This window comes from Pteropus medius, unplaced genomic scaffold (assembly GCF_902729225.1).
Source record: "Pteropus medius unplaced genomic scaffold, Ma_sr-lr_union100, whole genome shotgun sequence".
In the NCBI taxonomy this organism is placed as follows: Eukaryota; Metazoa; Chordata; class Mammalia; order Chiroptera; family Pteropodidae; genus Pteropus; species Pteropus medius.
This window is the reverse complement of record NW_024340693.1, coordinates 2634843-2660331: the sequence shown is the minus strand read 5'-3', so window position 1 is coordinate 2660331 and position 25489 is coordinate 2634843. Positions and strand designations below refer to the sequence as shown.

Here is a 25489-nt window from a genome sequence, read left to right as displayed (position 1 = left end):
ACAAAGCCTGTCTTCTTGAAAATAGTCACGACGAAGGCCATCTTGACAGGGAAACTCTGTGGCTTCACCTTGAACTTTTTTTAACCTTGGAGGTTAAATAAAATCACTTCACCCAAGGTATCACTTATGAGCCACATAGCTGTCAGTTCCTGAGTGATAAAGAGAAGGGGAGACAGAGACAAGAAATAGGAACTCAAGTGTCCAGATTTCTTTGCTTAGTTCAGGCATTGTCAACCTCGTTCTCTTCAGCACTTTTAAAGGGCAGGTGTTAGATGGATACCCACGCAATGCTGATGAAGTATCAGGAAAGTCCTCGTCCATCCCATTATCCCTGTCCACTGCATCCTGAATTTCTGAGAGAGTTGCGTGCCCATAGGGCTCCTGTGCAGGACAAGCCCATCCCCCACACGATTAGCGTAGCTGTGCGTAAAAACAAGACTGGCATCTACCGCCATGCCATCCTGAAGTGCCCGATCTCTTCTGATCTCAGAAGCTAAGCAGGGTCAGGCCTGAATAGTACTTGGATGGGAGACCACCTAGGAAGACCAGGTGCTGTAGGTGTTTAAAAAAAAAAAAAAAGACTAGAATTTTTTTTTAATTAATTGATCTTAATTGGTGATTTCTTTTTTTTGGCATTTTTGTATGTTCTTCTGAATTTTTATATTTTTGATGATGGGAGTGTATGTACTAAGTCAAAAGTTAACCGTAAACTTTCTAAAATGTTATTGATGATTACTAACAGAGGAATTACAGACGATTTTTCCATTTTTTCTTATGTGCGCGTTTCTTTACGATGAGAAAAACATGGGCATGATTTATAAGAACATTGACTAAATCGTCACTTTTCCTGCAGAAGGTGCAGCAAATGTATCAGCTTAAGACTTGGTCTGCTCTTAGAAGTTTGTAAACCTTTCTTCACCTCATTAATCATTGATGGGCCTGGAGAGTCCCAGCAACCAGAAATCAAGGTGGGGTTGACACTACATCGGACTTGGGGAGGCTGTCTGACTTAGGACGCCTTTGCCCTGGGTGGTTCAAGGTCAGGCTGACTGGGAAGGGGGATGGGAAAGCTTCTAGGAACACTGCTCCACCCTTCTGAGGTTGTCAGAGCCTGGCGGGGAGGATCCTAGGGGCAGCCGAGCAAGTGGCCTTTGTTACGGGAACTTTGTATGCTGTGATTCCTTATTATAGATTTTTTTGTCTGTTTGCTTGTTTTTAATTCCAAAAACATGAACGAACTGCTTGCTCTTTACCAGGTTCTGTGCTGATTACAAGGGATACAATGAGACAAAATACAGGACGCCTCCTCCCAGGAAGTCCGCCAGCAAAAGCAAGACGCAGACGGGTAACGGGGTGCATTACGATACAGGGAAATAAGAGATGGAAAACGTAGCAGAGTTTGAAGCAGGCAAGGTGAGGAGAAGGGACTGAAGAGGGAGCTCTGTGCCGAGGAAACGGCTGAGCAAAGGCCCGGAGACTCCAAAGAGCACGGAGAAAGGTCACGCGCAGACCCTGCACTCGCCACGTTGCTGTACACGCCTAGGGGCGTACAGCGCCCCAGATGCATTCGCGTGCAGCCCTGGAGGTCGGAAGTCTAAAGCCCAGGGGTCGAGAGGGCCGCGTGACTTCTGGGTGAGTCGGTTTCCTTGTATTTCCAGCATCCGGGGGCCGCCTGCGTCCCTCGGCTCCTGCCCCTTCTCCCCTCACTCCAACCTCTTGCTTCCGTAGCCATTACATCTTCTGTCACTAAATTCCCCCTCCCTCACCCGCCTCCCTCTCCTAAGAACCCTTGTGAAGACATTGGGCCCATCGGATAACCCAGGATAGTGTCCCCATCTCAAGACCCGGTGTTCGAGCACATCCGCCAAGCTCCTTTTGCCTTATAAAGCCACATTCCCAGGTTTCAGGGATTAGGACACCGAGAGGGTCGGGCCTTCATTCGGCCGCCACTGTCCCCCGGGACCTTTACCCTCCTGTCCCGCTGCACCGACAGCTCTCCTTCCCGGGTCCTGTGTAAGCTCGGGCAATTTCCCGAGCTCGTCTTTTACTTCAGTCTCCACATCTGGAAAATGGGAACATGACCCAGCCTATTAGGATTTCGTGACGATAAAATGAGTCGACGTACGGGAAGCACTCAGAGCAGCAGCTGGAATATAATAAGTTCCAAAGGAGCTTTTGTGACCCCGGTCTCTACTCCCACGTCGCCCCTGCAAAAATACCCTTTCTAGCCACCGTGTCTAAAGTGTCACCCTAGTAATTCTCTACATATCTCTTTGTTTCTGTTTTATTGTCGTTGTTGTTTTTCATAGCAATAGTCGCAATCTCGTTTGTGGTGTGTGATGATTTATTGTTTTTCCTCTGCGTCCTCATGTGTCATTCATCACGGACTCCCCAGCACCCAGTATGCTGACTGGCACATAGTGGGCTCGCACTAAACATCTGTTGAATGAACACATCAGACTCCCTAGCCCTGTGTGGTCCAGTAGAGTAGCCACACATGATGATTCCAAACTGAGATGCACCGAAAAGATAAAATACACATCAAACTTGGAAGACCCGGCATTGAACAAATAACATTAAATATCTCATTCATAATCTCCATATTGTTTACATGTCAAGCTGATAATAATTTGGATATAGTAGGTGAAATTAAATATATTAACGTCAATGCCAGCTGTTTCTTTTTACTTCTTTTTAATATGGCGACTAAAAAATTTGAATGACATGTGTGATTCAGATTTTGTTTCTATTGCATGGCACTGCCCTGGAAAGCCTGTCTCCATGTGTGCTAAGAGCTAGACTGTGAGTTTGAATCCTCGATCCACATTTTACTAAGCAATTTATTTAACTTCTTTCAATAAAAATTAGCCATCATTAGCTAAGTTCCAAGGCAGAATTTTTTTTTTTTTTTTTTTTTTGGTCAGAGAAGTTCAAAGCTTTGTAACTAATGGAAAATAGGAAAAAAAATATGAATATGAATCTGGAAATTTAGCAGACACTTAATAGTGGTTTAAGGGGGACCTTACACTTTTAGTTATTTATATTTCTGATGGTTTGTATTTTTTACAATGACTGTCGCACTGGGAAGGAAAAAAATGGATATGTTTTTAAAATAAATAGCAGTTTGCAAAAAAAAAAAAAATCCTTAAATTTGCTTATTGTAAATGCCCATTTTCAAGACCTAAAACTGAAGACGCTGTCCCAGAGGGTTAGTGAGGCATGGATGTCATATCTCTCACTTCAGCTCTGACAACGTTCCGTGTGTAAATACCCGGGCCATCGTCCACGACAGCCTGCTGCATCCCACTGTGCGCTGGCCTCTGATTCTGGGACCCGCTAAGCCAAAGGAATGTCCAGGAGCCGCATAAAAAGTTCCCATACTTCTTTTCCAGATTGTTCCTTTTTCCATTCTGACTTTCCTCCAATCGTGTTATCGATGTTATAATACACGACATAGAGTCTTGCGCTTGGCAGATGCTCTATGAAGAGGGGATGACTCATTAAAGGGATGAATACATGAATGAATTCGATATAACTAGCATCTTCCCTCTTCCCATCCTTCTGTTTCTGCTTCTCGCTGTTTTCATTATTAGACTATAATTTTTTCAGCACATTTGCTTTCTTCTTCCTTTTCTCTCCTCTAATGCCGATATCCATGGATTTCTTTATGCTTCTGATTTTATCTACCACTTTCACGCTCTGATCTTCTTTTAGTATAGTTCCTGGTGAGATTTTTGGGAGAATTGTTTGGATTCTCCATTCTGCCTCAGAGTCACAATCATGGTTTCAAAATAACTCTTTATATGTATAGTATATTACCATTTATCTCAGAAAGGAGAGTGTGAAAACTACACACACGCACACACACACACACGCACACACACAAAACCATGATAATATAATCAATAAACCAGAATGTAGAGTACCCCATGGAATGAATAAACCGGTTTTCTTCAACAAATAAATCATAAGATAAAAAAGAGATTGAGGGTTAATCTCTGCTGCAGATTAATAAAGCCATAAGAGACATAGCAACCAATCATAACTTGTGAACCTTTTTTGTATTCGAGTATAAACAAATGAAACCATAAAAGAAACATTTATAAGACTCATGAGACGATTGTAGCTTTGAACACAAAGTAGATATTTGAAGACACTAAGGAATAATTGCTATTTTTTATTGAGGTATAATTGATGTATAACATTGTATTAGTTACAGGTATATGACATAATGATTCAATATCTGTATATAGTCAAAATGATCACAGTGATAAGTCCGGTCTCCACCCATCGTCATACATAGTTATAAAACATCTTTTTCCTATAACAAGAACTTTCACGATCCACTCTATTGGCTACCTTCAAAAACACAATGCAGTATTGTTAAGTGTAGTCACCACGCTGTACATTACCTCCCCAGGATTTATTTATTTTATAACTGGAAGTTTGTACCTTTTGACCCCCTTCACCCATTTTGCCCACATCCCACCTCAGGCAACTGTAATCTGTTCTCTATATCCATCTCTGTTTCTTTGATGTGTACTGTTCTTCGTCTTTGAAAAAAATTCCACATATAAGCGAGATCATATGGTATTTATCTTTTTCTGTTTGACTTATTTCACTTAACACAATGCCCTCCAGGTCCATCCGGGTTATCTCAAATGGCAAGATTTCCTTCTTTTTTACTGCTGCTTAACATTCTGTTGTATCTATGTACCACATTTTTTTATCCATGCATCCATCAATAGACATGTAGGCTGCCTGCACATCTTGGCTATTGTAATTAATGCTGCAATGAACATAGAGGTGTATATCATATATCTTTCTGAGTTAGTGTTTTCACTTTCTTTGGATAAATACCCAGAAGTGGAATTGCTGGGTCATATGGCAGTTGTATTTTTAATTTTTTTAAGCACCTCTATATTATTTTCCACAGTGGCTGCACCATTTTATACTCCCACCAACAGTACATGGGGTCCCTTTTCTCCACATCCTCACCAATATTTGCTATTTCTTGTCTTGTTGATAACAGCCCTTCTAACAGGTGTGAGGTGATATCTCATTGTGGTTTTGATTTGCATTCCCCTAATAGTCGGTGATGTTGAGCATCTCTTCATGTACTTGTTGGCCATCTGTATGCCTTCTCTGAAAAAATATCTATTCAGATGCTCTGCCCATTTTTAACCAGGTTTTGGTGTTTTTTGTTTGTTTGTTTTTTACTATTGAGTTGTATGAGTTCTTCATATATCTTAGCTATTAACCCTTTATCAGATATATGACAAAGATGAAGCTTTGGGAGGAGAGAACTTGGGTGTGGAGGAATGCAAATAATTCGTGGGCAGAGGAGAATGCGTGACAAGCCTGAGGCTGCCGTGCTGTGAGGGAGACCAAGCCACGTGAAGAAAAGCCTGGGAACAGTCCAGAAAGCCCAACTTTTGACTCATTTCAGCCTAAGGACCAAATACATGAGTAAAGAAACCTCTAAATGGTTTCTGCCCCAGGCACTCAAGTCATTTGAGCGTGCAGACATTGCTGTGCCCTGTCTGGATTCGTGACCCACAGAATCCACGAACACAATAAAATGCTTGTTGTCTGACACAAATTGGAAGTTGTTTGTTATACGGCAGTAAAAACGCTGCTGTATTAGTTTCCCGTGGCTGCTGTAACAAACTCTCGCAAATTTGGTGGCTTAAAACAACAGATATTGATTATCCCACAGTTCTGGAAGCCAGAATTCCGAAATTAGTATCGCTGGACTGAAATCAAGGCGTGAGAAGAGCTAGCTCTGCAGACTCTAGGGAAATATCTGCTCCTTGCCTCTTCCAGCTTCCGATGGCTGTTGACATTCCTTGGCTTGTGGCTGCATCACTCCAGTCTCCGAGGCCAGCATCGAATCCCTCGCTGCTCCTTTTTCATATCGCGTGTGCATGTGTGTGACATCTACTTCCGCCTCTCTCTTATAAGAGCACTTGTGATAGCATTTAGGGCCCACGTGAATAATCCAGGCTAATTTCTCCAGCTCACGATCCTTAATTTAATCATATCTGCAAAGACTGTTCGGGATGGGGGTTTTTGGTGTTTTGTGTTGGTTTCAGTGTTGATGCTGGTTTCCCCTCCCCCCACCTACAAATAACATTCACAGGTTACAAGGATTATGAAATAGATATCTCTTAGAGGGCCATTTCTCAGCTACCACAACTGCGTAGTCATAAAGATAATATTTTGGACACGGTTCCATAGCATAGAGGTTAGTACATCTGCTTTACGTGCAGAAGGTCCTGGATTCACACCCCAGTGGAGCAGAAGGTCCTGGGTTCATGCCTCAGTGGAGCCACAGTCTATGGTCTATGGCCATGCCACCCTGAATGAGCCCGATGTCTGATCTCAGAAGCTAAGCAGGATCAGGCCTGGTTAGTACTTGGATGGGAGACCACCTAGGAAGGCCAAGTGCTGTAGGCATAAATAATAATAATAATAACAAAAATTAAAAAATAAAAGATCATAATTTATGTAGTCATTTGTCTCCTGCCTCTTTTGATGTATGAGCCAAAAGATTAAGTATTCCCCAGGTTACTAAATACTCTGAAAACAACAGCTTTAAAGGTTATATTATATTCTACTGAATGGGTATACCATAATTTACTTATCCAAAATCTTAATGTTGGACACTTACTTTCAACTTCCTACTTCTGATTATCTCCTTGGATTAGTTCTAGATGTAGAATTACTGAACTTAATGAATATTTTAAGGCTTGTGAAATATATCGACAAAGTGCCATCCAAAAATATATGAATTTACAATCTTATCATCAATGTAGGAGGTGCCCGTTTCATCACAGCCTCGCCAGCATTGAGTATTGGATTTATTTTTAGTCTTGTATTATTTGACGATACTTCCTTGAAAGTCTAGTGTTTTTCTTATCGTTTTGCATTGAATTTTTTATATATTAAAGATAACAATCCTGTCATTTTTGTAGCAGATAACTTTTTTGGTCTTTTGTTTTGCTCTTAAATTTGGAAAATCCAATTTTTGATAGTTATCCATTGTTTTCTTTATAACTCGTTACTTCGCCTTTATACTTAGAAAGTCTGCTACATTCAAAGATTAGACTCAGTGGTGGTCGAAATAGCACAGTGTCTGACATCAGAAAAACCTGGATTAGAACCTCTCTCACAGGGATAGAGATTGGTTGTCGCAAAGATTAAATAAAAATCTAGAAAATAATAGATCCAAGCAAATCAGAGAAAATGTAAATGTCCGATAAACATGAAAATATGGTCAACCTGCTGAATAATTATGCTTGTAAAATTTAATTAGTTACCATTTTCTGTTCATCAGATTAAGAAAAACTTAAAAGATAACCCTCTAGTGCAAAGAGGCTATCGAGAAAGGAGAACTCATTCATAGGTACCCGTGATGGTAATGTGAATTGCCAAATTTTTTTTGAAAGCAGTAACTATATTTATTAAAGTAAAAATTTAGCACGTTCTTTGATGTATCATTTCCAATTTAAGGAATCTATCCTTTAAAAAAAATAAGCTACAAAAGAATACATGTGAAAAGATGTTTGTGTTTGTACCGTTTATAATAGCAAAATGCTGACAACAACTTGAATATCCATCAGTAGGCAAGTAATTAAGTAAATATGCTTATTTTCCGTCTCTCCCTTCTAGAAAGTAAGCTCCCCCAAAACAGGGATTCTTATCTGTGATCTTAATGCTGTTCTCCCAGCACCTAACGAAATAAACATTCAAATAAATCATTGAAGAAACGAACGAATAAAATTCTGGTATACCCAAATTTATAAAATGTGGTGGCTATTAAAGAGAATCAGTTGGATTTATAAGTAGTGAGCTTGAGAAATGACCATGACATATTATTAAGTGATAAAAGCAAGTCACAAAGGAAAGTATGACGCCGTTTGGGGTGCTTTTTTGAAAAGGAGAGCTAAAAGGAGAATGAGATGATGTATGTTTGTGTATGCACAAAAAATGCTTGGAAGGATATGGCCCAGGGTGTTAATATTGGTATCCTAGAGGGCTAGGACTCAAAGAATGGAAGAGAAATTATTAACTCATTTTCACATTTCTGCACAGCTTAAATTGGTTGGAAGGAATTGTAATTTCTTAAAACAATTAGCTTGTGTTAACAAAAGCTTAAACCAAACCGGACTCTGCTATGGGAAAGGCAGCATGTCGGAATCCTTTGCCCCACACGTTAGGACAAAGTGCCCTTGTCACGGTTAGATATTGTATTGGTTTCTTGCCTTATTTTACTTTATTTTTTTAACTTTTGCTAAACACCTCAGGCCACTGCAGATAAATTTCGCTCCCCGCACCCTCCCATCCGCCTCTCCTTAGTTTGCTCTGCCTGTTCCCTTCCTGCCGGTCCCTCTCCTGTCGACCCTGCTGACTCTCCCGCCCGCTTATCTCTTAACTCTGCGCCTTCGAGCCAGAGCCGGCGGGCGGGCGCTGCTTCCGCGCGGCTGCTACTGTGTGCACTCTCGACCTTTGCCACCTTCTGCGCTCGGGGACCCGGAGGACGTTTGCAAAGCGCGTGGCCCAAGGGTCCTTATTCCAGCGCCCTTATTTCCGGAATGCGCCCCAAGTGCGAGTCCCGTCTCCAGAGCAGCGGACCTGGCTTGGAGGAGGAGGGGGCGAGAGCGGAAGGCGAAGTATCAGCGAGGCACCTGCGCGACGCCTCCCCCACGATTAATATTAACTTTTATTAGGACGTGGCCTTTCTCTCCCCGGGGCTTCACCAAGCAGGAAGTCCAGGGCGGCGGTGCAGGGAAGGGAGTTGGCAGGCAGAGGCGACCTTGAGTAAATTATTTAGCTGTGAGCCGAGATGAAGAGGGGTTCCGCCCTCCCCCACCCCCACACCCTCCACTCTCCCCAAAGTGGGCCCGGATTGGGGATCAGCCCTCAAACCGCCGCCGATCGTTGAAACGGGAAAGCATCCGGAGGCTGGTGACCAGGGAGACGCTTCCCTGCCGCCGGGATGAAGCGGGAGCGGCGGGCGACCCCGAGCCCGACGCGTCTCTGGGGGAGAGGGCCTCCCCCGCCCCTTTGGGTGGCCGCGAGAAGAGCCGGGGGCACAAGTGCGACGGCGCCCCTCGGGAAGGGGGGCAGGTCGAGGGGGGTTCGTTCGCACCCGCAGCTCGAGGCGACGCCCCTGCGATGGACCTCCGACCCCGTGCGCTCCGCTGCGGGCGGGTGAAGCAGCCGAGGCGCGGGAAGGGCGCGGGGTCCCCCCGCAGCGTCCCCCCAGGCCCGCTGCCCCAGCTCGGCCCTCGGGCTCTCGGGTCAGCGGCGGGGTGGGGACCGAGCCATCAGCCGGGGCCCCGGCCGCTCCGTCCTCTCCGCCGGGGCAGCAGCGCCGCCTGCCGGGTGCCTCGCGCTGGCCGGGCCGCGCGACACGGGCGGGGACGCGGGCGGGGACACAGGCGGGGCCGCCGCGAGCGGGGTTGAGCCTGCCCACGCCCCGGCCCACGCCCCCGGCCCGGTCCCCCCGGCCCAGTCCCCCCGCCTTCCCGGGCGCCGCCCCGAGCGCTCCTCGCCGGGCCGTGCGCCCTCGCGGCCGGGGCTCCGCGCACCTCCCCGACCACAGCGGGGCGCGCCCGTCACACGTCCTAGGACGTTTAACCGTGATGACCGAAGCAGCTGCTGAGCCCCAGCTGTTCCAGAGAAGACAAAGAAAGTGCCTGGAACCTCGAGGCGCGACTTCCGGGGACGCAGGCGACGGCGACACAGTGGCGTCCCCAGCGCCTCGCGCCTGGCGGGCGCGGCTTCTGGGCGGAGGCCCGGCGGCCCGGCCCCTCGCTTGTCCCCACACCCGGGAGAGGCCGGCTTGCCGCGGGGAGCGCGGCCTTTTTGGACACCTGTCGTTGGAGAGCTGGATTAGGCACGTGGTGCTTGGGCGGTGGGCTCTGGTGGCCTTGCGGAGGGTCCAGGAGCCTGAAGTCAGGTGACTCGTCCATCCAGGCCGCAGGGGAAGGGCGAGGCCCCTGCCTCCTGAGCTGTGTCTTCCCTAAGGCCTGGGCCGCCAGCACAGATGTCTTGATACCAGGCCCAGTGCTTCTCCCCAGCCCGTATTAGACAACTGGTCTCTTTGAGCATGAGCAGGGACTTATTCCATTGTTTCTGTCTAAAACATTCAGCTTCAAATCCAGTTTCTCTGAGGGAGAAGTGGGAGGTCGCGATAAATGAAAAGTTCCCGCTGAAGAAAGGGCTCACCTCTTGCCTGTTTTGTCTGGCTTTAGATTTGCAAAGGTAGCTTTATTTCGTACTACGAAGTCCATCTAAAAACTGACCCACTGAACAGCTGCTGATGGCACTGTCATTTGGTCATTTAGTCCATTTGGTCATTTGGCCTCTTAGCTGTCAGTTCTGGCCAAGTGTCCACCCAAGAAAAGCAACCCTAATACCAGATGTACATTTCAAGACTTTAACTCAGACTCAAGAAATGAGAAATAAACGCTGATCGTAGGTTTTCTGTGGACTTAAGATCATGACCAAGAACGGTAGCTGAATAAACATCTAATGTGTTTAACAAGATATTACTAACAGATATCTAAAAGTATAAAGATGCTTAGATGGAATTCACGGGCATGATGAACATTTTAACAGGAACGAATGAAAATAGAGGAATTTGAATTTCTGAAATTTACATTATTTTCAATAAAGTAGTTTGAGAAAGGGAGTTACATTTTTCTTTCTCATATGTGTGGATACCAGACAGGCAGCCTTTTTGTTCATTCTGCGTGCTTCTGTGTCGCTATTTATTGGACAATGGTCTCTGGTTCTTGTTTAATTGTGTCTTTATTTTGTTTGTTTCTGACAATGCACTTACACCCAACTCTAATTCTGCCTAGAAAACTGAGTGGCGGTGGGGCGGGGGGAGCTGAAAATAGAATCTAGTTATGTTGAGTTTTGTTGTGGTTGTTTTTTTAAATACATTGTGTACACAGAGTTAAATAACAGTATAATGAGTGTCTTTAGAGCCTGCCCAGGTCACTTTTAACAACTCCTAATCTGTGGTTTAGGTACTTAATCTTTGCTGCTGATTCTGCTAATCGACAATAAATTAAAATTATTTTAGTGCCACACAACACGCCATTGTACCATAGCTCCTACATTGTTTTGCATTGTTTGCTTTCCTGAGGTCGGAGAGGAATTTATCAACCACCACTTGTATAAAATCTGTTATTGTCATACTGCAGATACAATGTGTTATGATAACAGACCATCGATCCTGGAAATTCTGAGATAACATATGAACAATTTTAAAAGAATTCCTTTCCTAGAAATTAAAACACAGGTAGTAAAACGCATGAATGCCTGGGTTCTTACTTATCAATAAAATACTGGAACATAAACTCAATGCATGAGCTGAATATTATTTTTAAGGAAATGTACATGTGTGAAGGAACGATTGGGTTATCATTTAATCTCAAGAAACTTTTTATGGATCACAACTGGTCGTGTGCTGGTCTATGGGTTTGATCTCTAACACCGAATCGCCAGGATCCTGCAGAAAGAACAAACTAGTCATTTAACTTTGAGGCTCTGACAAGCTAGTTGATGTTATCTATGTCCACCGAGATCGATGACAAATCCCAATTTGGAAAAGTTGTTGTTAAAACAAATATAATGTTTGGATACCAGAGACATTAGAGCCAAAAGGTCACCTATGCGTTTGCCCCCACCTTCTCCAAACTGATTCTTCCAAGAAGAACGTCAAGGTAAATGTTGGTATAATCTCGGTAACTGACAGATTCTACTTTCCTTGTTTGGCAATTGAAGGATTTTTTTTTTCTAGCTCTAATTTCATAAATTTTAAGAAAGTAATGCTATAAGAAGTAAATATTCCCCCTTCCCTCCGATTTGTAGCTAAGTATATTAGTGATTGTTTTAGTCCAGGATCACTCAGCTCATCCCACAGTTATCAATAAAAGCTGCTTGGTTGCTAAAATCATAGTCATCCTCTTGACAAAGAAGGGGAGAAGGGAGAGGAAAAAGGCAATGGAAAAAAATGGCTAAATGTGAGAGCTATGGGGATTGCAAGTTTGTATGGTCCAAACGGGATTTAAGAAAATGATTCCAATTAAAAAATTTTAAACTTAAATACTTAAAATCAAATAACAAAATAAAGAGTACGGAACCGATATGGAGATGGTGGGATGGAAATTGTTTCAAAATAAAGAAACTTCAAAAAGTGTCCCGATCAATTTTAAGGAGGTTCCCAACCACATCCTCAACTAATCTGTCTCCTGAGTACAACTGTGTTTGGGGACATTCTTCTGGTAGATGAAAGGGCAAATAAGCTATGCAGATCAGGAACTCACCTTCACATCTGAAAGGTTAGCGCTTTGCCACTTGAGATTTTGCGTCGACATAGAGACTATGGAAATGAAGACACAACAGACTTGAGGCTATTTTGAAGTAAGCAAACCCGAATGCATTAGAAACCACTCTGGGGAGGGGTTATTCTATCGTGATAGAGACATCCTTGTTCAAAGGTTCTTCGTAAGGACCCTTGAGCACTTTGCAGTGAAGATGGTTCACGATAAAAAGCAGCAGCACTTCTGTGTGATGACCCGGATCTCCTCGTAAGTAGATGCTGTAACTGGCAATCGCGTACATTGCCTCATTTGGTCCCTGTATTGCAGATGCGGAAGTGGTGGCTCAGAGCTTGTGATCTCCCCAAGGTCATTAAACTGGTAAATAGCAGCCTGTCTCTAAAACCAGGTGTGAATAGGGCCCCTAAAAAAACTATAAAAAAACTCTTCTTAAGATTCTGCAGCCGAGATTTCTTTCATTTCTGCCTTCCCTTATTTTTTCCTGGGTATTCGGAAATAACATCAGCAAGACTATTGCTGTTTACATATTTAGATTTCTGTTTCAGATGGGTTTTCTTGACTGACAGAGGCATCTTACTGGATACTATCAGAAAGAAGTGAAACTCATTGAAACTTTTATTGCTTTCTTTAGCAGTCCATCTTGTTAACTTTATTGGATGAATATGGTAAAGCCATGAATTACTCACAGGAAAAAAAAAAAAGACTCAGGCTGATTTCTCTCCATATACACCTTTTTTGACATGAGTTCCACAATGCTGGTACTTTCCCACCCCATATTTATCCCAAGTTCTCAGTCTTCCCATGTATTAGTATCGTACTCATATTACGGTAATTTCTTTAAGGAAATATCTCGTGCAAAAAGACTCTTTTAGAGTGAATGGTGGGTAGCTCTGTCCCGCCAAATTAGTTTTTCTTGAAGATCGAACAGATCCAAGAATCTCCTGCGCCTGCCTTAGCTGAACTTCGTTTCGACGGGCTCGGGGCCATAATGGGGAAATCTCTCCGAGCCCCAGTTTGGAAGCGGCCGGAGTGAAAGAGGTGCTGGAGCTGGCACTTTGCAGCTGGGTCAAAATGGGGTCCCTTTCCGGGTCCACTCGGGAGGCGACAGGAGCGCGGCCCCACGTCTTCCCAGAGCGCGCGCGCCCCCTGGCGGCCCGAGCCAGGAACAGGGCGCCGGAAGGCCGAGGGATTCCGGGGGGCCCCCCACCCCGCCCCGCCCAGCGCCAGAAGCGCCCGCCGCCGCGAAGTCGTTCTAGCAAATAGAAACCCGGGCTTCCCGGCGCCGACCTCGCTAAGCGCCCTCGGGCCGCGTCCCCGTGTTCCCTCGGGCTCATTCCGGGGGTGCGCGGGGGTGTCCTGGCGTCGGAAGCGCGGTGGCCTCGCTGGCTGGCGAGGCTCCGCGTGTCTTGCCTTTCGCGGGGCCCCCAATGGGACAGTGGCTGGCGGGTCGCGGCCCGAGCGGGGCCTGGCTTTTCGGAGCGGCCGCGCGCGCCCCCCTCGCCGGAAGCGCCCCGCGCGCGCGCGCGCGCGCGCCCGGCCGGCCGGCAAGGGGACGAGCTCGTAATCGCTTGCAGCGGGACAATGCCGACTTTTGAACCTCTAACCACTAAGCAAACAACCCTTGTGCTCTCGCTCCACTGTCCAAACAAGGTTTATTGACAGGCGTTTCACGGCAACGCATAGCAACCGCGGCGGCGGCGAGGGTGCGGGCGTGGGGGCGCGGCGGGCGCGCTCCCCTCCCGGCGCCCGCACACCCGGGGGCCCCGACGGTGTCCCTTCTCCGCGGACCCCGAGCCGGCTTCCCGCGTGGAGAGGCGGCCCGGCACTCTCCCTCCCACTCGGAGGCCAGTCCCCCCGGAGCCCCTTGGCCAGCCCCGAGAATGCGCCACCAGGAAGGGCCACGGACCCCGGGGGATGCTGCGGGCGAGCGGCCACGTCTCGCAGCTCTGTCGTCCTCCCCGGCCCTCGGGGCGCCTCCTCCCTCTGCAGAGCCGCCGATTAGGGCTGGGAGGACTGATGGGAAGATCGAAAAGGGAGAGCGAAGCTCTTCTTCCCGGAACAGGAGGACCAAGAACCTCAAGGACAGCAGCCCGGCCCCAACCGATGGGGCGCATAACGAGCAGCCATCACTCAAAGGATGTTCTTAGGCTGGTTCTTCACTTCTTGTTTCAGGGGGTAGGTGGGATGGGGTGGGGTGTGGATAAGGACAGCGCCGGACAGGGCAAGGGGTGGAGGCAGAAAGGGGCCCATGTCAATGCCGGAGACTCACAGTAGACCATATTCATGGAAATGTTGCCTTGGGAAAACAGGAAATAAAATATTTTAACTTAAGGCTCCTGTTTAACTAGCCGGATCGTGAGGCATCCCCAGGGAGAAGGGAATCACCGGTGAAGGGGACTGGACGTCTGCAACTGCCTCGTTGTGAATTCGATGACACGCTATGAGGGGGGCTCTCTGACCCTGAGGCCCCAAAACTCGGCCCATTCAGATGTGCATTTGGCCCAAAGGCTCCCCCATGAAAACCTCACGTCCCACAATCCAAGGCTGGGCTCAGGCTTGGGGGCAGGGAAGGTCTCGAACCTGCTCCCTCAAGGCTTCTGACGCTCTGGGGTAAAATGAGGTTGTCCAGATAACCTTTTCCACACACTGCCCCCGCCCCCCGCCCCCGTCCCTGATTTTGCTAATTCTCACTAGCAAATCGAGAAGATTTTCATTTCTTAAAAAAAAAATAATAATAATCCCGGAACAATCAACAACAAATACAGAATCTGAAATCTGGAAAGTCATTTATCTTTTTTTTTTTTCCTCTTTAGAAAAAAATATCCAACCGTGTTCAAATACGCCCACTTCCCTTCACCATATCACACCTCTCCCCGCTGGATCCAGAAGGCTTTTGAAAGGCGGGCTTGGATGTCACACAGACCAACAGCCCCAACAGCAGCAACAACAACTCTCCTTCATCAGCCCCAAGATTGTGAAAATGACAGGAAGTCCAGGTCGGCTCTGGCATTTATAGCACTGACATACATCCAGCCCAGAGAAGCTCTGGTGACAGGCTTTCTAAACAAGGCTCTGTCCCGGGCCCCCTTGTCAGGCCTGGAGTCCAAGAACCACCCCCCTCACAGCCCAACCAGTGCACATTGACCAGCCAGAGCCTTTCCTGGTCTGGGCAGGGAAAAGAAGAAAGACAATCTGGGGGTTAAGCAGTCTTTGGTGGGTCCAGGTCCCTATCTTAGCTGCCTCTGGCTTCTGCAGTCTGAATCTTGCTGGCGTTGAGGCAGGAGGGGCCAGCTGGTCCTTGGACAGCAGTGAGCAGGCAGTAGCCATCTTGGCTCCAAGCACTGGAGCCCACCCCCCACCCCCCCAGTCCCCCTGTCCCCTCAGCTCCAACCAGAGATGCATCCTGCAGATTTCGAAGGCAAAGAGCTGGGGAGGAAGGGGCCGAAAGCCTGGTCTGTTTAGCCAGTCCAGGCACTGCTTCTGCCAGGACCACGTGGTTGTCATTTTCCGTCTCCTCACAGGCAGAAAGAGTCAGACCTGAAAAGGTCAAAATATCTGGGACGATGTCTTCCTTGAGGCCTCCAGCCGCGCTTGTCTTTACTACGCCTGGCCCCGTTTTTCCTCTGAGAGCTGGATAAGATAGTGCACATTTGTGGGCGGGAGGAAAGGGTCTCTCCCGAGGACTCCGAGTCCACGCTGCTCATGGCTCAGCCTGGAATTGCTCTGCTGCTGCAGGCCACTGCAGGTCACTGGGTGACGGTGGGGTTCAACACCCCTCCAGTTGGCCCCAGAACCCCAGGCACGGAGCCCTGCAGGGAAGACACAGGACTCAGGGGCTCCGGGACACTTCTCAGAGGACCCGGCTGTGGCGGGGGCGGCTGGGGTGCGGGCGGCGGCGGTTGCTGCTGCTGCTGCAGCTTCTTCTTGTTGATTTTCCTTTCCTTCGCCCTGCGGTTCTGAAACCAGATTTTAACCTGGAAACGGAAAGGTGGAGAGAGCAGAAGGTGAAGAAGAGAATGGGTGTGGGGAGGAAGGACGAGGCTTCCCCGCTAGTACCAATGTCTCCCTCCGCAGCTGAAGAAGCGCCCGGACGGAAGGACCCCGAACCCCCCGTCTCCGCCTCCCCGCAGGTCTCCCCCTAGCAGCCCAAGCTGGAGCCCTTTCCCCAGCCCGATTCCATCTCCTGAGAGCAGAGCCTTCCTCCCTCCTTGGTCCCCAGATCTCCTTGCAAAGGAACCTTTACCTACAACACTTCTGGAAAAGCTCAGAGTCTCCCAACTGAGGAAAACAGAAACCCAAGGCTCCTTCTAACACTGAGCAAGAGGAGGCCAGTCTTGGAGGTACTTCCGAAGACGACCTTTGGCCTCTCAGCGTAAACTGAAAAGCAATATTCCTCACCTTGGGGCCGACAATGAGATTTAATGTGGGGCTTCCTGGCTGCGATTTTGGCCTGCTTTTTTATTTTATTTTTTTTCTAGACGACGTAGAGAGTTCAGGAGCCCAGCCTCGCTCCTCAAGTTTTTATGGGCAGGGATTGGGTTCCTCCATTAATATTTTTTTTTCCCCATATAGTGCTGGGCCCTAAGAGAATAGGTCTTTAAGTCATTTTTTTTTTTTGACCCAAATAGTATTCTGGATGAAACTAATATTGGTTTTTTTTTTCTTACCCCTCCAGACCCCACAAAATAGAAAGAAAAAAAAAAACCCAAAAAACATCGGCATCATCAAATAAAAAGACAACCACAGGTGGAAAGAGCCTTTTCAAAAAAAGTATTCAGAAGCAAAATGCTCTTCCATCCTGCTTTCATCTGCCCACGGAACTAGGTGGATGCTCCCGCCGGACCTCTAACTCTCCCCACCGCCCGCGCGGCCCGGCCTGGCGGTGACCAGGCCCCGGATGGAGCAGGGCGGTTCCCACCTGCCTCTCGGAGAGCCCCAGCGTGGCCGCCAGCTCAGCTTTCCTCCGGATGGTGATGTAGCGGCTGTAGTGAAACTCCTTCTCCAGCTCCAGCCGCTGGTGATCCGTGTACACGACCCGGTATTTGTCTTTCGTCCTGGTTTTCACTGGAGGAAGAATTAGGGCTGAGAACTGCAGGGCAGCCCATCAGTCATGGGTAATGACAAACCTCCCTAACCCAAAGGCCATTTCTCTTCCTGTGCCGCCCTGGGGGGCCGGGGTTTGGCTGGTACCTGCGGGGTTTGACAAGACCCCCCAGAGGGTCCGGGGGTGGGGCGTGGGGGCTCTCCTCAACTAAACTAACTCAGTAGGGGTTAAGTGTGTGTGTGTGTGTGTGTGTGTGTGTGTGTGTGTGTGTGTGTGTGTTTTAACTGAAAAACAAAACCAGGAACCTCATACAGAAGAAAAGCAGAACCCAAACCCTTTTGGTGAATCAAATACAGTAGTAGAGTCCTAGGCCCAAGGGGACAGGAGCCAGACAGAGTCCCAGGAATATTCAGATTTTCAGGCCTGCCAGAGACCGTGGCCCACCGAAAAGCAGCTGCGATCCTGGCTATGTGGTGGGGGTGGAGGAGGGGTGGGGGTTATTTTCTGTTTGCTTTATTCCAAGTGAAAAGCGGGGTGCAGGAGGGAACAGGTTTTCTCAAAGCACCAGAAGTATCCCCCAGAGCACTACAACCCTCTGGAGGAATTCCCAGCTGGGGCCTGGCAAGCAGAAAGCCCCTCCCGCTGGGGACATTATATGTGTGTATATATATACACACACGCACACACGCGCGCGCGCACACACACACACACACACACACACCTGTGGAAACTGCTTTGGCATTTCCCACTTTTTTCTTTTGCAGTCCCCCATTTATTTCGGCTGCAAACCCCACCAGAGCTATCCTGACCAGGATCTGTGCTCATTGGATTGTCAACATATTAAACCTCGGATTGATTGTTTTACTGAAGGGCCTTGACAAATAGAGCCGGCGCAGTCCGAGCAGGCCCTACCTAGCCTGGCCTCTCCACCGGGTCTGTGTCCTGGGTCAACCCTCGGCACAGTCCCGGCCAGGCCGGGGTCTTATGACAGCAGAACTGGTTCTATCGCCCACTGCCCAGTCCAACAGGAAGATCTAAAGGTCTGGGAGCTGCTTGGAGGTGTTTAATGCCCCGCAGGCCGACTTTGTTCAGGTAAAACCCTTTGCAAACCACAACAAAAGCGCCCTGGGAAGATACAGGCCGGGTCAGCGGGAGCTCCCCCAAGCCGCTGAAAGGGGAACACAGTCGCAAACAATGCAGGACAAGGCGATCTTATCAAAGAAAAGCCCTTTCAATGCCTTAATAACAACCGCATTCTGTTTGAATTACCACTACTGAGCAAATGGCGGCCCGGCTTTCATCCCCCTCCCCGCCAGGCACATTAGCATAAACACGGCCCGCCAGGCGCATTTGAATGGGCCCAGCGGCCCCGACCCCGCGCCCGCGAAGAAAGTGAAGGGGACTAACACGTCCCGAGGGCCTTCCTAGGGGTGCGCGCGTCCCCACGCGTCCCCGCCTCACGCCACGCGAGGCTGCCGGTGGGAATCGCCCCTTTGCACAGATGAGGAGCCCGAGACTCAGATCGGGTCGCGCAGAAAGCAGAGGCGCGCCTGGCATTGGAGCCAGGTTGGAGCCACAAAGGACATCTCCAGGGCTGCGGAGTGGGGCGCGCAGGAGTCCTCCGAGCCCAGCTCCTCAGTAGCAACTTGGGGTGCTTGGGGACGGTTCTTGCTAGAGTGCCGCCCTTTCAGTATCCCGGACGCGCCGGGGAACGCGGTGACCAGGACCCCTGCGCTCTGCGACCCGCGCGCAAGGGTCTCGGAGGCGCCCCGCACCCTCTGGGAACCAAGGAGGAGGCTGGAGGAGGGGAAGAGATGAGAGGGACTTGCCAGAATTCATTATTGACTGCGAAAGTCACCACCCTCTTTCCGGGCCCTAAAAGAGACAAAGCCAGGGCTGGGAAGGTGTATATCAAAGCGGGCCGGGCCGGGCACCACCCCCCTCGCCCCTGACAGATGACGCTCCGCAGAGGAGCCCGGCTCCGGCCCGCGGGCCGCGGCCCCCCCTACAGCAACATCACAAGGGCGCCCGGCGCCGGCTGCGGCCTTGCCACCTCGGTGCGGGACTTCACAGCGGCCTCTCATCTGCTGACCCCGCGGCCCGGGCTCCTGCGGCTCCCCTTCTTCCTCGCCCCCACCCCGCGCTCTCCCGGCTGGCTCCCTGAGGCCTCCCGGCCCCCGCCAGTTGCGTCCCGGGCAGGCTCGGGAAAGGGAGCCTCCTTTGCGAGCGGGGCCTGTTCCTACGCGAGATAGGGACCAAGTGGAGGTTGCGAGGCTGGCCCTGTGGGCTTTACCCTGGGTGGCCGCGTTTCCCACCTGGACGGTCCTGGCATGTGCCCAGTGGCGGAGAAACCGGTGCCCAGAGACAACCCCCAGCGGCGCTCTGATTTACACGGCTGACATAGGCTAGACACCTCTGCGAGGTGGCCATAACCGGCCTGCGGCCTGGCTGGGTCGGAAAGGAGGGAAGAGGGAAAAGCGGAAGTGCAGCGGGCGGGGAGGACTTCATGGAGGGAAGGGGACCGCCACCAGGACGCTCCCTCACACACCTATCCGCTCTTCCTGCCCGCCCTGACACACAGCCCGACACCAGAAGCGAAGACCTGGAACCCATGAGCCCCACAGTCCCGCAAACCCAGGATCTTTGCAGGGTCATCTCTTGAGCAAGCTTCTTGACCGCATGCGTGTGTACGTACGTACACACACACACACACGCGCGCACGCACGCACGCACACCTTCTAAGACCCTTGATTAGGGAGAATGGTCCCTGCCTGGAGCAGCGCCTGAATGCCCACCAAGGTTTCCTCCCTCCCGCAGCTACTTGCCCTTAGCCTTCCAGTTTCTGATTGAAATGACCCCTTTACAGATCAAAGGTTCAAAGGCCGGGCGCGCCCCCTTCCCCCGAGTCCTAGAGCGGACACCTCTGTCCGGTCTCCCGACTCGCTGTGGCGCCGATCCCAGGAGCTGGCTGCAATGGCCAGATCAGGTCCCACGCGCCGCCCTCCGGGCCCCCCTGGGCCACCGCTCTTCCTGAGTAGTCAGACGCGGAAGGAGGGCGTGGAGAGAAATGGTCGGGAGCGCGGCCGGAGGAGTCCCAGCCTCCCTCCTCCTGGCGGCTGGAAGCTGCGCGCCCCGAGCGAGCGGCGGGAGAGGACGCGGTCCACCCCGCACAGCCGGGCGGCTCCTTTGCCCTACACTGAGCACGGGGTGTGAGACCCCCCGATATTCACCCCCGACCCCCGCCAGCCCAGGCGCAGGAGCTGGGGAAGCCCCCGCCGCCCCTCCCTCCCGGCGCGGAGCCCCCAGACAGCCCCCGACGCCCAGGTGCGCAGCGGGCACGCGGCGCGCGCAGCGGCCGGCGCCGGGTCCGCGCCTCCCTGGGCGCCCTCCCGCGGGGCGCGCCGGCGCTCACCTTGGCTTCCGAGGGACGGCTGCGCGGGCTTCCGCATCCACTCGCACAGGTTCCGCCGCTGGCCGCCCGGGGACAGCTGCTCGGCGGCGGCGGCGGCGGCGGCGCCGGGCCCGGGAGCGCCGGGGTTGAGAGTCTGCAGCAATCCCGAGGCACAGGCCGGCGCGGCGGGCGGGTGGTGCGGGTGGTGATGCGGGTGATGGTGCGGGTGGTAGTCTGCGGGGCTGCTGTAGCCCATGGCGGCGGCCGGCGACCCCCCGTTGAGGCCGTGCGCCACGGCGTTGGCGGCGGCCGCGGCGCCCCCCGGCGCGTAGCCGTTCCAGTCCTCCCGCAGCGGGGCGCCGTACGCCGCGGGCCACGACGGGCCCGGGGACTGCGCCGTATCCAAGTTCGCGGCCGCCGCGGCCGCGGCCGCCACATGGTAGCCGCCGTAGTCCGGGTACTGCGGGGGGCTGACGAAGTTCTGCGGGGCCAGGTTAAGGCCGCCAGAATGGCGCACGGAGCTGGGGTACATGCTCACGTCCTTGTCCAGGAGGTAGCTCACGTACATGGTGGCGAGGGCCCGACAGCCAGCCTCACCATGCTGCCTGGGGACGCACGCTGACCACGGCTGCGGGCGGGCGCTCAGGGGAGGCGGCGAGGGGGCGCGAGGAGCCGCGGGTGGCTGCGCCGCAGCCCGCGCGCCGTGCTCCGCTGACTCCTCGCGGCGCTTCTGCCTCTGAGGCGGTCCCTCCCACTGGCCTGTCTCCTCCCTCCCACCCTCCCTTTCTTCCTTCTTTCCTCCCACCTCCTTCCCACTAGGCTGCAGAGGCGGAGAAGACCCGCCACAGGCTGGCGCGAGTGAGCCCCGGGCCGGCGGCCTTCCGTGATTAACGAGTGTTTACAGGACTCTATTAGTAATGACACAGACACCAATGGCCGGAGACGTCGGGGCGCAGCGCGCACCGCGAGCACGACCCTCCCCACCCCCCACCAACACCCGCAAACACGATTTGCATCCTAAAAGATAAGGGGAGGGGGAGCTCGCGAGAGGGCCGCGACCCGATCACAGCTAAATATTCAAACCTTTATTGTCGAGAGCTTCCTCCTTCTAACCTGGTGCACTTTAACCTCCAGTCACAGGTTCAAAGAATGAAATCAAGAGACTTGCAAGAGAAGGGGGTGGCGAGGGAAGAGCTAGCTTGGTGGGAATCTGGGCTTGGGGACTAAGGAGTCGTGTTTCTGCATTTGCAGAAGGGTGTGTGTGTGGGGTGGGGGGATTGTCAAGGCTCCTTCTACCCCAAGATAAAAGAATAGGGAAACCATTGCTTTGATGACGACGTTTCCAGCCAACCCAGGAGGGACAAGCCCAGCCAGAGGAGATTTTTTCCCCTCGGCGCCCCTTCTCTGGTTTAAATAACTGGTGGGCCCCCTCCCCAGCACCTCCCCTCACCCCCCAAGGACTGTCACTGCTAATCATTTATTTTCTTCCCCAAGGAAATCATTCTCCCAGAGGCACGAGATCCATTATGACCCTAGCTTCAGGCTATCTCTCCGCGGTCATCTCACATTTTGGATGAAAGTTAAAGCAATTTATTATTATTATTTATTTAAAGCATTTACATTCAAGGCTCAGAAGTCTTCACTACAAACCGAGGTAGAACTCAGGCTGGGTGGGGGGCAGTGATGGAGGGGAGCGGGAGGGGGTGCTAGAGCATAGGTAATACATATTCTGGTCCTTGAGCGGGGTGCTGGTGACACCGCGTGTTTGTGAACATTCGGCCAGCTACGCGTTTCTGTTTACTAAACTTAAAGAAGTGATTATAAAGCAGGAGAAAAGGGAGTCTAGAATGTCTGCTCATATGTACCTAGGTATTTATATGTCACACATAATACCTAGGTCTTAAAAAAACACTTTCTCCTTTACGAAGTAAAATATTCTCGGAGGAAAATTGTTTTTCATCTCCAAGGGATGGGAAGGGACCCCCGGCCCATTACTTGTGATTTCTTCCGAACAGCTTCGAGTAAGGCCAGGTTGAGAGGATCCGCCCTGGTTTTTGAAACGGTGTCCCAAGGGCCAGGGGCTGGCGTTGGCGGCTGTGGGGACCTTGCATGCGGGGCCTGGCTGCGGATCTGCAGTGACAGGAGCGCAGGGCGACGACGAAATCCTGCTCGCGCACGCGCCCGGGTCGGTGTAGCAACCAGGGGGAGGGGCCCGCGTGGGTCCCCATCCGCTTTCCCGCGGACCTCAGACGGCGCGGCCAGACTAGGATTCGCACGGCTAGTCCCAGGCCTGGGCAGGCCGCCTGGGTGGCTTTGAGCGCGCTGCTCTGGATGGCCGGGCGCTGGCCTCTCTCCTGGAGACCTGCCCTTGGTTCTCATTGTCAAACGCTCTCTGGTTTTTGTCACTCCATCCTGTCATCTCTGAGGCCCTTTCCAGTGTCCTTTATCTCCCTTGTTCCTCACATCTCCCTAGATTGGGAACAAAGCTGGTGTCATCCTCTCTGGTTCACAGGTGACACCCACCAAGCTGCACCGTGCACAGACGCCAGGCCCAAGCAGATTCAGGGCCTCCTGCTTGCGGGTTCCGCCCATTCTCTGTGTTTCTTAAGGAAAGGGGTTAAAATGGGATTGGGGGTGGGGAGGGTTGTGCTTCTGAGTGGCTCCAAGAAGTGGGACCAGCCTAATCCAGGACTTTCTGGGCCCAGCTGGTTCAGTTTAAAGGTCATCAGGGACCCTCTCAAAAAAAAAAAAAAAAAAAGAAAGAAAGAAAGAAAAGGAATTGCGAGCCCCATTACAGAACCCAAACCATTGAATGGGGTGCATGTGTGAAAGGGGTGTCTGCAGCCCTGATGGGCAGGAATGTGAGAGGTTAAGTGATGGGCACTGCAGACGTTTGATCTAGAAAGCATCTTCCTCCTCTTCCTGGAGACACAATCCCTCCTTCCGTCCCCCACTCCCCCTCCCAAACCCCGAGCCCTGGAAGCCAGCCGAGGCCGGGCTCGAGCCCGTGTCTTCGGAATGTGGGCATTCTTTGGAACAATCACTTTATTGGGGACAGCCGTCCCCTCCGCCCCGCGGTGGCCACTTCCTGCGTTTTTATGGCCCAGCCGCCGGCCACTAGGCCACTAGCTAATTGTCCCGGTTTTCCAGCTGTGTCTCTGTGCCCTGCCCTGGAGAGAGGGCTGTGGCCTGCCCACCCAAATGGGGGTGGCCAGGGTTGCCGCGGCCCCAGGGGTCATGCCAGGCCCCAGGGCTCCTGGAGCGCAGGGAAGCCTGAGGCTCACTTGGGGTACGAGGGCTGGAGAAAGGAAGCGATTGTGAAAAGGGGACCCTGTGGAAGCAGCATGGCCCACCCATGTGTCTGGGGTCCGGGGTGTTGGGTGAAGGGAAGGAAGCTGATAATGATGGCCTTGGACAAGCTCTCACAGTGGAAGTGTCCCCTCACGTCCAGGGAGAGCCCATCTGGGCGCCCACGGGGGCAGGGTGGTGGGAGCAGTCTGAGAGAGGTGGCTGATGGGAAGGGGCCCTCGGCATCTGCTCATCCGATGGCTTAGTCTCCGGCATGTTTTCGTTGGGTGCCTATTCCGAGTCCAGCCCTGGACAGGGTGGCTCCTCCACCCTCTGGGTGCAGGCGAGTGGCCCTAGGAGGATGCAGGTGCCACCTGCATCAGGGCCCGAGCAGAGCTTTCTCAGTCCTAGACCCCAAGCACTTGTCCGCTTTCTTAGAGTCTTTGGCCCGAGCTGAGAAGTGCCTCGCAAGGCGTAGTGGAGGTTCCCTTCCAGCCAGTACCTTTGATCTTCAACTCCCCTGCCACCCACTCACCCAGAGAAACCTTCAGCAAATCACTGTGGAAGAGGCCAGCTTGTTCGGGGCTGGACTGGAGCTGGGCCTGAAGTGGGGGTCCCCGGGAGCCAGAGCTAGAGCAGGCTTTTAAAGGCAAAACTGTGAGAAGAGAAATCCGGGTAAATAAAGTGTCAGGAATACTCCAGGGGTAGCCACGACTTGGTTATCAAAGAGACATCTCTTTGTTACTGACAGCGTAGAGGCTATTCCACATTCCTCGGAGAGGGTCTAGGCTTCCAGGATCCCGCCTGGTGGCAAGGACAGGGGCACAGAGGGGGATGGGGAGCCGGAGACACCGGAGGGGGCGGCTGCTCCTCTGGGCAGATGAGACACTCCTTGAATCCACAGATCATTGACAGTGCTCCCTCCCTGCTCAAAGGTCCCCAGTGTTTGCTCCACCTTGGGGGACCCTGCTTTTCCCCATATTTGCGGCTCCTGGAAACTGGGGAGCCTGTGACCCTTGTAACTCAGAGAGGGAAGGCTGTCTCTACCCACATGCAGGTGGATGCTTTCTGAATCCCTTAAGATCAAGGAAATTATCCAGCTGTGCAGCCTCCCCGACTCCCTCTCCGCCCCTGCTCTGGAAACCCTCACCCTGCTTGGCCTCGCGTTCTCAGGATAATTAAGGGACAGTAAGAAGGAAGAAAATGTGGTCTGATAATATTCTTCAGCTCAGCAATTTACATCACTGGGGAGAAATGACTCAAGCTCCACTTGTCTGGAGTTTAGGGAGTTCCTCGGCCATTGCATCCAATCAGCACCCCCCCACACACACACACACCCACAAAGGAAGGCTTGACGACAATCTTGGAGCCTGCAATGCATGTCTCAGCAACCGCACCTGGCCT

The 25489-nt window shown here is 51.5% G+C and overlaps 1 protein-coding gene and 1 pseudogene across 2 annotated transcripts; one reads left to right on the top strand and one right to left on the bottom strand.

Moving 5' to 3' along the window:
* The first annotated feature begins 443 nt into the window (after positions 1-443).
* On the top strand, positions 444-561 carry LOC120603188 (uncharacterized; annotated as a pseudogene).
* A 15231-nt stretch (positions 562-15792) lies between these two features.
* Positions 15793-21739, bottom strand: CDX2 (caudal type homeobox 2). Of its 2 annotated transcripts, none has more exons than XM_039860199.1 (3): positions 20819-21739; positions 17281-17426; positions 15793-16336 (listed from the first exon to the last, which is right to left on the bottom strand). In XM_039860199.1, the coding sequence occupies exons 1-3, from the start codon at positions 21363-21365 to the stop codon at positions 16109-16111; spliced, it is 921 nt and encodes a 306-aa protein (XP_039716133.1). In that variant the 5' UTR covers positions 21366-21739; the 3' UTR covers positions 15793-16108. The 2 variants fall into 2 exon arrangements, with proteins under 2 accessions (XP_039716133.1, XP_039716213.1); XM_039860279.1 differs by having other exon boundaries at positions 16213-16336; positions 17285-17426; positions 20819-21365.
* Positions 21740-25489: the final 3750 nt, after the last annotated feature.

Excerpts from the sequence above, each read along its gene's own strand:
- CDX2 (XM_039860199.1), bottom strand. The coding sequence starts at position 21,365 with ATGTACGTGAGCTACCTCCTGGACAAGGACGTGAGCATGTACCCCAGC. Across the intron at positions 17,427-20,818 it reads GCCGTCCCTCGGAAGCCAAG|TGAAAACCAGGACGAAAGAC; the intron begins GTGAGCGCCGGC and ends TTCTTCCTCCAG. Across the intron at positions 16,337-17,280 it reads TGGGGCTCTCCGAGAGGCAG|GTTAAAATCTGGTTTCAGAA; the intron begins GTGGGAACCGCC and ends TTCCGTTTCCAG.